The sequence below is a fragment of the Apodemus sylvaticus genome, chromosome 2 (genome assembly GCF_947179515.1).
Source record: "Apodemus sylvaticus chromosome 2, mApoSyl1.1, whole genome shotgun sequence".
Lineage (NCBI taxonomy): Eukaryota > Metazoa > Chordata > Mammalia > Rodentia > Muridae > Apodemus > Apodemus sylvaticus.
In genome coordinates, this window is record NC_067473.1 from 142,908,175 (window position 1) to 142,920,560 (window position 12,386).

Consider the following 12,386-nt stretch of genomic DNA (forward strand, 5'->3'; position numbering starts at 1 on the left):
AGGTGATTAAACCATTAGTACATTGCAGGGAAAAACTGTAGTCTTGGTTAATTCACAGTACTGATACTTTCCCTGTATTCAGTTACCATGGCTATAAAATATTATATCTTCAGGACTCTAAAAGAACGACAGTAATTGCCAGGGTACTGTGGAGTCAGGGCAGCTGTCGTAGAACTGACTAATTTCTTCACTAAAGCAAATCAATGCTTCCAGAATTTTGTAAGCATACTCTTTGATCTCAGTAGTTGCACGTATGGCACATGTCTCTTTCTATATTGGTTTATATGAAAATGTTATGTGACTTTTGCTTGAGATAAAGGAGAGATATGTGAACGAGCTTCTATTTTCCTTTTGATATAATACCTATGAAAGACCAAACAGACAATAGATAGATGATAGACAGACAGACAAGAGAGGCAGGCAGAGAGACAGACATACAGACAGAAAGACGGGCAGAAAAATAGACAGACAGACAGACAGACAGATAGATAGATAGATAGATAGATAGATAGATAGATAGATAGATAGATAGATAGATAGATAGATAGATGTAGAGATAGAGAGATAGGGATAGGGATATCATCAAAATCAGGCTTAGTGTATTGATTTACAGCAGACTGAGCAAAGGCTTACCTACCTAAGTATTGATGAAGGGTTACTTCCAGGTGTGTTAGTGACAAAGCAGGAGTGAGCACTTACAAAAGCTCCATCCCTGGAGTTCCCTGCAGCCCCCTGCATGATTCTTTGACTGCTAAGCTTGTCCCCTGGTCAGCTGGTAGTAGAGTCCTTATTTATAATGTTGGGGATGGACCTTGTAACTCTTAAACATTTTGCTATCATCCCTAAACTTGTTAGTTTGGTTTACTTTTGTACTTTTGCCAAATCTTAATGAGCCTTCCTCTGAGGGGAGATGCAAATCATTACATGACAGAAAGAAGGTCATAGGTTTTAACTGATTAGGCCCATCCCTGAATATACCAGAAGGATTCAGTATTCCTCACTACAAGTGGTTGCTATCAATATTGGAACCCGATCAAATATTCAGTAGGCAAAGAGCCAGGAGTTAAAGTAATAGTTCACAAGTAACCAGGACTTCAAAGTGACTAAATATTTGTAGTTGCCTGTTGTAATTTAAATTTGAAATGCTCTCCATAGGTTTCCGTTTCAGATTTGTAGTGCACAGCTTGTGGAGATAATTTGGTATATACTGAAAACTGTACCAGAGGGGCCTACTCAAAGGATATAGGCTACCATGTACATGTTCTTGGAAGTGTATTATCCATGGTCATTCAGTGTCACTATCTTCTTCCTCGGAGCTGGCTGTCCTCTGCCACAGGCATCTTCTACAGTGATGTACTGTTCAAGTAGACAGGGTCATACAAACTGAAGCCTCAAAACTCTCTACCAACATATCTCTTTCCTCCCTTAAACTGTTTTTTTTTTCAAGCTTTTTCATCATAGTGACATAAACAATAGCCACAGTCAGAAATTACAATTGAGCTGATAACTGTGGTTGTTGGTAAATAAACTCCCTCTTCTGGTTCTCCATAACAAGGCTGCAGTTTTCAAGTCCTGTTAGTTTGACAAATTTAATCCTGTAGTCTTCCCAGAGCCTTTAGTATGTTAATGTACCTGGTGACTCTCCAAGAAAGGCATAAAGTCTGAAGTATTTTTCCAACAATAAAATATTTCATTACCGCAAACAGTTCTATTATATTTCAAAGTGTTCTTTCTGGGATGAATGTCCATATTAAAACATGCTAGAAACTGTTCTTCTATATTATTGGACTGAAGTCATTTCATAGTGTGAGTTTATTGTGGTCATAATACTTCCAATATTGCCTTTTGTGAGTACTATAAAAACAGGAAAAATTTGCAAAGTATCATGTTAGAAAATTAATATTAAAGAACGAATAGGCTTATAAAAGAAATGAGATGGCCCTGTTAACTCAGTAAACATGATCTTACAGCATCTGCATGTAGCAGAGATCTAATTGGTGGACTTGCTCTAAAGTTCTCTTAACACTGATTTCTGTTTTAAAATTTTGTGATTAAAATGTTGGAATAAGGTGACATGTATAAAGTATTATATCACATGCAAAGATAAAAGCCAGTGAGAAATGAATGGAAAATAAAAACAGTGTAAGAAGCAGCAAAACTGACTGGCTTCCCTGAGACAGAACCTAAAACACACTTAACAGTTCCTAGAGAGGGGCTAGAGAGATAGCTCAGTAGTTAATGCTCCTTCAGCTCTTCTGAAAGATCCAAGTTCTATTCCTAGCACCCATAAGGAAGCTCAGAAAAGCCAATGGCTTCAGTCCCAGGGATTTCGGTGCTCTCTTTTTGGCCTCCTCAAACACCAAATATGAGACATGCATGTAGTGCACAGATTCACACACAAACAAAGCACTCACATAAAATAATTGAATATTCATGAGATAAACATGTAAATACAATTGAACAAACCAAAAAAAAAATATCTCAAATTAACTAAATGATACCTTACCTATCTCACTTTAAGTAAGGGTTCTGTCCAAAATAAATAAATTTTTGTTGTTTTTAAAAATTAGTTATCTTATTAATTTACATCCTAAATGCTGTGCTCCCTCCTCATCCCCCCACCCAAAGGGTTCTTTCCCCACCTATCACCCCTCCTCTTCACCTCTGAAAAGGTGGCCCCTTCCTGAGTATCTCCCCACACTGAGGCTTCAAGTCTTTGTAGGACTAAAGGCACATCTTCTCCCACTGAGGCCATACAAGACAGCCTTGTGCTTTTTATGTGCCAGGGGCCTATAGGGTCAGACTGTGTATGCTCTTTCGTTGAGGCTCACCCTATGGGAGCTCCCAGGGTTCCAGGTTATTTGACACTGTCTCTCTTCCTGTGTGGTTGCCATGTTCTTCAGTTCCTTCTATCCTTCCCCTAACTCTTCCATAAGCTTCCCCTACCTCAGTCCAATGTTTGCCTATGGCTATCTGCATCTGTCTCAATCAGCGGCTGGGTAGAACCTCTCAGAAGCTGCAACGCTAGTCATTTTTCTGCAAGCACAGTATATCATCATTAATAGTGTGAGGGACGGGTGCCTGCCCATGGGATACATCCTCTGGAACTGGAGTTACAGATGTTTTCAAGCTGCAATATACTGAACCTTAGTCTCATGCAACAAGATCAAATGTTCCTAGCCAATGAGGGATATTTCCATTCCAGAATATCTTCTCAAGCATGATTTAACAGACAAAATTAATAAGGAAAATATTATTATGAAAAAAAAATGAATAACTTTTTTATCTGGAAAAAGATGAATCAAAACAAAAACAAAAACTAGAGGAAATGTTTGCAATTTATTAATAAATCTTTTTAAAAATAGAGGAGGAAATGAGAATTAATTTTTGATGCCAATTGTCTATATTGTGAACGATTGGCACTCTTTTCATATAGAGATGTTAGAATTTCCATATGAGGAAAAGGCAAGTAATGGACTGCAGCAAAAACTCTGGGTAAAATGTTCACTATGTAAATTTAAGGATGTGAGATCTAATCCTCGGCATTTACATAAAAATTTAAGCATGGCCATGTGCATATCTGTAACCTGAGTGCTATATGGAGCAGAGACTAAAGATTCTCTATGGCCTGCAGGGTTCCAGCATACCTTCCAGTTAAGTGAGAGACCCTCTTCCAAAGGAGTAAAGCAAGGGTGTGAGAATAAATTCTCAGATGCCATCTTCTGGTCTCTGTTGTATAGCTATCTGTTTATATGGCACAAACACACACAAACATACACACACACACACACAAATCACAAATAAAAGAAGTAGTTGGAAGTTGTCCTTCTATATCTAATGAATACATATTGAAATTTTGCAGTGTCTTCTGCTGGTGAGGGAGGGAGAAAACAAAATATTTCTAGTTTTATAGTAGCAAAGTGGTACAGCTCCCTAGAGGGGAATTTTCAAGTATAGATCAGCAATAGAGATGAATTTACTCTTGCTAAGACAGTCCCATGTTTCAGAATCTATGTGCTTATCAAAAAATTGGTCAAAAATAGTGCATGCATACACAATAGACACACACACACATGCATACACACATACAAACTGGCTCTTCATTATAACATAAATCTTTTGCTGGATATGTTCTTAGGGCATTCTTGAACACATTAATAGTTATTATGAAGTGGCATAAATTAATAATCATTGCATTATCATTAGGAACTAGAAATGTACTTGAAAGGGAAATTAGAGAAACGAGTCAAGATTAAGCAAAACTCTTTAATTCACCTTGAAAATAGAACACAGTGTGTGATAATTTTATCTTAAACTGAAAAAACAGCCTATTCTATTCTCCGTGGCAAACAGTGAGCAAGTTTTATCTACATGTGAATGCAAGTTTATAATGTAATAAACTCTCTACCATATGAAATATCAATGTGTCCCCTTCAAAGGAAAAATACAAATTTAGATAAACATGCTAAATTTTGGATATCTTTTTTAAAGATTATACTTTACATCATAATATCAAATATTTTCTCTGGGCATAATCGATCACACCTGTAATCCTAGCATTTTAGGAAGTCAAGGCAGTAAGATCAGCATGAGTTCTAGACTACTCTGGCCTACATAATACTAGATAGATTATTCTAGGATAATTGGAGCAACAGATTGAGAATCTAGATTTAAAACTCTGGCATATGGAGAAAACAATTAAATATTCAAGAAAATGTCTCAGTTAAGAGACCTAAAACTTATTTTAACACAGCACATATTATGAGTCCTCTGTGCATTTTCAGAAAGAATGTTTGAGGTGATGGAATTTATACTGCTTCATTATAGCACAAATGTGCCCCAAGAAACAATAAGAAATGTTCATGTCAAGGAAAACTGGATACCTATTTTTCATAGAAGAACAAGAGTCACGATATCATGTACTTAGAGAATTTATAATTGTGGGCCAGTAAAATGTCCCAGTAAGCAAAGGTGCATGCTTCACAGCCTAATGAGTTTGTACTCTAGGTCCCATGTCATGGAAGGATAGAATCAACTCTTGCAAGTTGTAGTAACCTATGCTTATAGGAGTATATACACACACACACACACACACATACACACATTCAAGTATATATACATATACACATGAATATAATTAAAAATAAAGTCATCTGTTTTATGATGTCTTCACTCATTCCCTTTTTAAGAATGGGTCTCATTTGTGCAAGGTTGGCCTTAAAATCTTGAACTTCCTTCCTTTGCACCATACATTCCATCTCTGTGTGTGACAGTGGGGAGTGAAAGAAAAATAATGAGCCAGAGTTTCTGTTCTGACTACCCGAGGTTTTAGTAATGACCATAGTGGGCACAGGAATACACCAGGAATGCAAGTTTGGGAAGGATAATGAGGCCAAGCTAGGAAATCTGTGTGTTCCTGTCTGTCCTGTCCACTTTGTCCCCTACAAAGCAAGCAACCATTAAAGATTTTAATACAGACCCCTCACCTCTCATCAGAGTAAGATAGAAGATATGAACCCCTTGGTTCTGTGGAACATGCTACTCCAGGTACCATGTTGGCTCATGACAAAAGCCATCATGGCAAAGGCTCCTTTGAATCCCTGCTTCTGAGGCACAACTAATAAAACAGTCAGTGTGACAGCATCCAAAGGAAAATTCCATAAATTAGAAAAATAGGATATGATGGCCGCGGGTGGCTATATGAGTTGCGTTTTTGACTTCTGGAAGTTTGTTATCTTCATGCATGATCAAAAGGAAATGAAAATATACTTCTCCCTCAACACCAGTCTGTGTGTGTTTCTTGTTTTAATGTGCAGGACAGGAGCGAATTGGAAAAGACTCTAATTATGAGCAGGAGGGTAAAGTACAGTTTGTGATCGATGCTGTCTATGCCATGGCGCACGCCCTTCATCACATGAATAAGGACCTGTGTGCTGACTACCGGGGAGTGTGCCCAGAGATGGAGCAAGCAGGGGGCAAGAAGCTGTTGAAGTATATCCGCAATGTCAACTTCAATGGTAAGACTCCAGTGCCCATAATGTTGTCAGTGCAAAGCAATTATCTCCTATTTCATAAGTTATAGAAATGATATGATGGCTTTGCTGTTGACTCAAGTAAGATCAAAACTTGGTTAATTATGTACATTCAAGTGATTGAACCAGTGTGGGAATGGTGAAAAATGGAACTTAAAAAAGGGAACAAAGGACTATATACTACAGGTCTGTGGTATTGTGTTAGTTAGGCTTTCTCTTGCTGCAACAAAACACCATGATCAAAAAGCAAGTTGGAGAGAAGAGAGATTATTTGGCTTACACTTCCATATTGTTTATCATTATTGAAAGAAGTCAGAAGAGGAATTCAAGCAGGGCATCTTGTGGAGGCAGGAGCTGATGAAGCAGCCATGGAGGGGTGCAGCATACTGGCTTGCTTCCCCTGGTTTTTCAACCTGCTTCCTTATAGCACCCAGGATCATTGATACAAAGATGGTACCAGGAACAGTGGGATGAGCCTTCCCCCATAGATCACTAAATGAAACCAAAAGCTACCTTACAGCTGGAGCTCAGGGGGCTCAGGGGGCTCAGGGGGGTCAGGGGGCTTAGGGGGGTCAGGGGAGGCTCAGGGAGCAGCTTTCGGAACTGAGGCTCCTTCCTCTCTGTTGATTACAGCTTGTGCCAAGTTGACAAAAAACAGCTGGTACAGTTCTGTTCTGTTCTTGGAATCTAGGTCTTTTCCATGAAGCCATTTTATTTCTTTTTATAAGTGTAGGAGACGGAGAAGAGAAAGAAAGAGAGAGAGAGAGAGAAAGAGAGAGAGACAGAGATAAAGTGAAAAAGACAGGAGCTGGATGGTTCCAAGATAAAAAAAAAAAAGGATAGTTGAAATTTGCAATACAAACATCTCAGGTTAGAATTTTCCCCTCAAACTACAAAACCCAGCAGTGATACATTACCTAAAGGAGACTATTAAATGTAAATAGAGAAAATGAATAAATTGTAAATAGTGTAAGACACACGGAGAGGGGTCTCCAATAATACTTTTCCTATAGTATGAGTCTTTTGATGTCTTTATGCTTTGCATACAAAATTATAAGGTATTAAATTAAAGCTTAATGTGTGTAATGTAAAATTCAATAGTTTGTAAAAATTCTACCTGTATCACAAATGACTAACATAACAACAATATAAGCAATTAAGAATAAAAAATGTACAAGTAATTTGGAGAAATAATATTACTATGAAACAGTAGAGACAAAAATTACCATATTCAGGCATTGCACATATCTTAGTTATGGCTTCTTGTGCTGTGCTACACCACCAAAACCAAAATCAACTGGGAGGAAAAGGGTTTATTTAGATTGTATTTCATAGAACAGTCCACTATACAAGAAAGTGATTGCAAGAACTCAAGGCAGGAATTTGGAGGGAAAGACCTTCCAGCTGCTTCCTGACTTGGCCCTGCCCCCATGCTTGCTTAGCCTGCTTTCTTATAAAATACAGGAACACCTCCAAAAGGTTGCATTACTTTCAGTGTGCTAGGTCCTCCTATATCAATCATTAGTCAAGAAAATATGATTGCCTGCAGGTAATAAGATGGAGGAAAGTTCTTAACTGAAGCTCCTTTCCCCAACTAACTCTAGTTTGTGTCAAGTTGACAAAAATAAATAAATAAATAAATAAGTAAGTAAAAAATCAATCAAACAAATGACAATAAAGTAAATCAGAGCAGCTAGTAAATACACATTTGGTGGAAGTTCATAATTCTGATGATAGCTTTCACATAAAATAGAACCGAGAAAATATTAATTATATTATTTATAATGAAATGTGTGTTGGTTAGGAAAATAAATTAAGAGAAATTGTGTATGATTAAAATTGCAGAATCAACATGAATTCATGTACATATGCAGATAGTTATTAAATAGATGTGCAAGCAGATATGTATATGTATATATGCCTCATGTTATCTATAGCTGTCTATCTAGAGGTGAAAGAGTGATTGATGGCATCTCAAAATGAATAAGAATACTTAGTACTAAGGTCTTACTGGAAATATGATTTTCAGTCCAAAGAACCAGAATGCTGTTCAGAAATATTTTTATTTATGTTCCTCATTTTAAGTAAATAAATCAATGTCTAAAGAGGTGAAAACATCTGGCTTACACTTTAAAACTACCATATGGCAAGGACCATTCTATAACTCACATCTCTTTCCAATCTGCTCTGAAGACTTCAGCCTTCTCTTTGCATTGTAACAAAGATTTTGTCTGTACTTTTGATTAGGTATGGTTGTACTTTTCCATAGCTTTGGTAGGAAATTCCATTTACCCCTAGGAGCTTTTCTGTGGACCAGTAGAGTATACTTCATAATTCTGACCTTTACATTCATAGAAGCATTGTTTTATTTAATGGTAATAGTATCTGGAAAGTTTCACCACTACTTCTCCAAGTAGGTAACCTCTTGCAGTGAGTGGGAGTCAGGTGGGAGCTAATTTAGAGATTTTTTTTTCACTCCTAGTTACCTTTTCCTGCCTATATATATACATGCAGAAATCTGAGTACAATCACATTCTAGTTGTCTCTATGTGAATCAATAGGCCTAAATGGGAATATTTCCTAATGTAACTTTAAAGAGTTTGGGCTATAAAACTATGAATGACTGTATAATTATTTAATCTACTCAATACTGCACCTGTATCTAGACTTACTGATTCCTAGCAGAGATGTCAGGTATGTATTGTGAAAACACAATGCCTCAGACATTTTTGCTTTCCTCTCTAGAAAGGAGAGACCCATGTTTAATTTATCTAAATATGTCTGTGACTAGTTTGTAAGGATGTTGTGGAATTCCTAAAGTTTAAATGAAATTGATTACTGAGTGGTCTTTTTTTTGATACATTTGCATTATGAACAAAAAACTTTAGTTTATTGTTTATAGTACGTGCCCTGCTAGAAACAAAGCAAGATCCTACACTCATAGATCACCTACTTTTAAGTATTCTGATCATATACAAAGCTGAGGTTTCCATGACAGCCAGCTATTTATACAAATAATTCCAAGTTACCTTTGCTGATGCAATGGACCTTGAAACAACTATCTACAATGGTCTGAGCAAAGTGTTGAATCAATATTCTCATTGGCTCTAAGAGAATGGATTAGGGTAGCCTGTTGCACAGAAAAATTAACAGAATATGAATGTACTAGCTGGTTTTGTGTGTCAACTTGACATAGGCTAGAGTTATCACAGAGAAAGGAAATTCAGTTGAGGAAATGCCTCCATGAGATCTGACTGTGGGGCATTTTCTCAATTAGTGATCAAGAGGGGAGGGCCCATTGTGGGTGGTGCCATCCCTAGGCTGGTAGTCTTGGGTTCTATAAGAAAGCAAGCTGAGCAAGCCAGGGGAAGCAACCCAGTAAGAAACATCCTTCCATGGCCTCTGCATCAGCTCCTATATCCTTATCTGCTTGAGTTCTAGTCCTCACCTCCTTTGGTAATGAACAGCAATTTGGAAGTCTAAGCTTAATAAACCCTTTCCTCCCCAACTTGCTTCTTGGTCATGATATTTGTGCAGGAATAGAAACCCTGACTAAAACAATGAACAAGTTCAGAAACTTGGATGCTACATGACATAGAAAAAGAAGAGAAAATCTTTTGAGTAAATGCTTTGATGCAAAAAATAGTTTTGTCACTTGAGCATCAGAATCCTCAAAGCTTCTTTGTTCTTGAAGAAAAGGTTTCTGTCACACATTGAGGTCCCGTACAGATTTCAGACTCCCCTCTGAACTGTCCTCTGTTTCCCTGCACCCTGTTAGATCATAGACCCTCTAGTGCACCTTTTATCTCTTCTTCTTCTTCTTCTTCTTCTTCTTCTTCTTCTTCTTCTTCTTCTTCTTCTTCTTCTTCTTCTTCTTCTTCTTCTCTCTCTCTCTCTCTCTCTCTCTCTCTCTCTCTCTCTCTCTATCTATCTGTCTCTGTGTGTGTGTCTCTCTCTCCTCCCTCCCTTTCCTGCAGTTCTCTCAGTTCACTGTATACAGAGTTAATTAGAAACTGTGCTGTGCTGTGCTGTGCACACATACACCAATACCTTGTACCTGTCTGTAGGCAAGTTCAACAGAACCTTAAATCTTTACTATTACATTTGCCTTTTTGCTTTCTAACTGCTGACAGATAAAGTAAGTCAAGCTATATCACCTGGTTTAGAGCTACACAAAAATGAAAATTCTATAAGAATTGGAAACTCCTTTTTGCCCTATTGGAATGGAAAACTTTCCATTCCATTTCTCTTTAAGACCTCTCTCATGCTCATTGTTATGATAATCTTTCTCTTGCTTTTAGTATCCTAGAATAAGACTTTCTCATGTTTGTCTATGGCTATAAGTCTGTAACTTTGCTAGTAGAATTCTTGTGGGAGCTGGAGACATGCCTCAGGAGTTAAGAGTCCATATTGTTCTTTCAGAGGTCCCCAGTTCAATTCCGAACACAAGTGTTGGGTTGCTCACAAGTGCCTATAACTCCAGCTCCAGAGCAGCGATGCTTTCTATTGGCCTCCCAGGAACCTGCACTCAGATGCACAAATACACCTCCCATCTCTCTCCCTGTCTTTTACATACATACACAATTTAAAGGAATAAAATATAATAAAATTTATGATCCCAAATATCTTGTGAAGGCAATTCACCCACCTGTCTGTGATCTCTGATCCATCCTGACTGGTAGCCATATTTCTTTTACCTTAGTGTTCCTGCATTAGGGTCCTGACACCTGGTAGAATCTCTTCTGGTAATACCTCCTTTTTGATATCTTCCTTTCTCTTCTCAGAACTTTTTGCTTTATTGCTTTCTGTTCTCAGAGTCCATTAAAAAGAGTCCTATTTTCCTTTATAATAAGTTCTGGGATAGGTACTGTCAAAAGAAGTATAAGAGGGAGAAAAAACATCCTGGAAATAATAAGCCCATTTCATTAAAGAATACTTCCAGAAGGCCAAAGCTACACAATACACTATTAGAAATCATCATTTAGATAAAGTATCCATGCACTCTGCTATAATTTTTAATGTGGATTTTAATAGGAATAGAAAAGGTATGACAAGAGTCATTTTCCCTCACAATGATTTTGAGAAGGAAGAATGATAAGGCCATGTATCCTGTTCTGATGAAGATTGAGCTGATGAACATGAGATTAGTTGAGCTCCAGGCCTCGGGTATGCTGCCTCTCCCTCCTTCTGAAGGTGCAAAAGCCTTCAGCCACTTAAAGAATAAAAGATGCAATAGTCAGAGTAAAGCACAATAGGAATCAGAGCACCCAGTGTGAGAGAAAATACTGGGCAGCTAAATAGCAATGTCTTGCTGCACAGTAATAGTGTTCTCAGTTCTCGCTAATGACATGCAACATCAAATGTCATCTCTTGTCCTTATATATCTGAATTATTTGCTAAAAGCAGGACATCCATGTTGAAAATTCTCTGTCTCATCATTTGTCATTTGTTGCTGCTATTTGGTAAAGCTATGTGACAGCAGTGAAAGGGGATGGGGCTATGAATTTTAGAGAGAGAAACTTGGGGGTGCACGGGAGGAGCTGAACAGAGAGAAGGAAAGGGGAGGGAATGGAAGGGGGGATTTTATGGTTGTATTATAGCCTCAAAGAATTTGTTTAAAAAGAGTTGTATTGAAGTGGTTTATAGTCTCTTGCGATTATGTCTTGATATGTATAGAAGCAGTGGAATGAAATGGTTTCCTTAGCCACAACACATTGACTCAAATTTGTGGGACCAAAGCAGTATTCACAAGTTTCTAGTGCCTAATGCTTTGTACTGTTGTATGGGAAATACAACAACATCCTAGAAATAGAAAATTTCTAAATGGATCTCAGGAGGGCAACAGGAGTACACTGGAAAAAAAAAGCTTCAATCTGGATAATAGAAGCTACATGTTATTTCTGGTCTTGAAATATAGGGAAATAAACACTGACAAAATAAAAACTATTCAAAAATTTTCTGGGGAGATAGTTCAGGAGTTAATAGTGCTTTCCGCTCTTGCAGGGAGGCCAAGTTCAGTTTCGAGCACCCACACAGAGTAGCTCTCAACTGCCTGTCACTCCAGCTCCAGGGGACCCAACCCCACCTTCTGGTTTCCACATACACCTGTACAAAGGCTGCATATAAGCACACAAGCACACTCATGTGCAAAACTAATTTTAAAAAGCATTACTTTTTGGGTGACTGTTATCTAATATTTGCACATGAAGAAGTGCAAATATTGTTGTGTTGTTGCATTCAGTACACACTGTAACCCTATGGAAAGTTATCCTTAGTGATAGACAGTTGGCTGAAATTAAATAATTTGCTAACTTCCTAAAGATACTTAGAGACCAACCGATAATTTGAATTTAT

The 12,386-nt window shown here is 37.7% G+C and overlaps 1 protein-coding gene across 1 annotated transcript in view; it reads left to right on the plus strand.

Moving 5' to 3' along the window:
- Grm7 (glutamate metabotropic receptor 7) overlaps nt 1–12,386 on the plus strand; it is an 897,218-nt gene that overhangs the window by 645,091 nt on the left and 239,741 nt on the right. Inside the window, exon 6 of the mRNA XM_052174477.1 lies at nt 5,817–6,017. Within this exon, the coding sequence (XP_052030437.1) occupies nt 5,817–6,017 (201 nt within the window). The remainder of the gene's footprint in view (nt 1–5,816; nt 6,018–12,386) is intronic.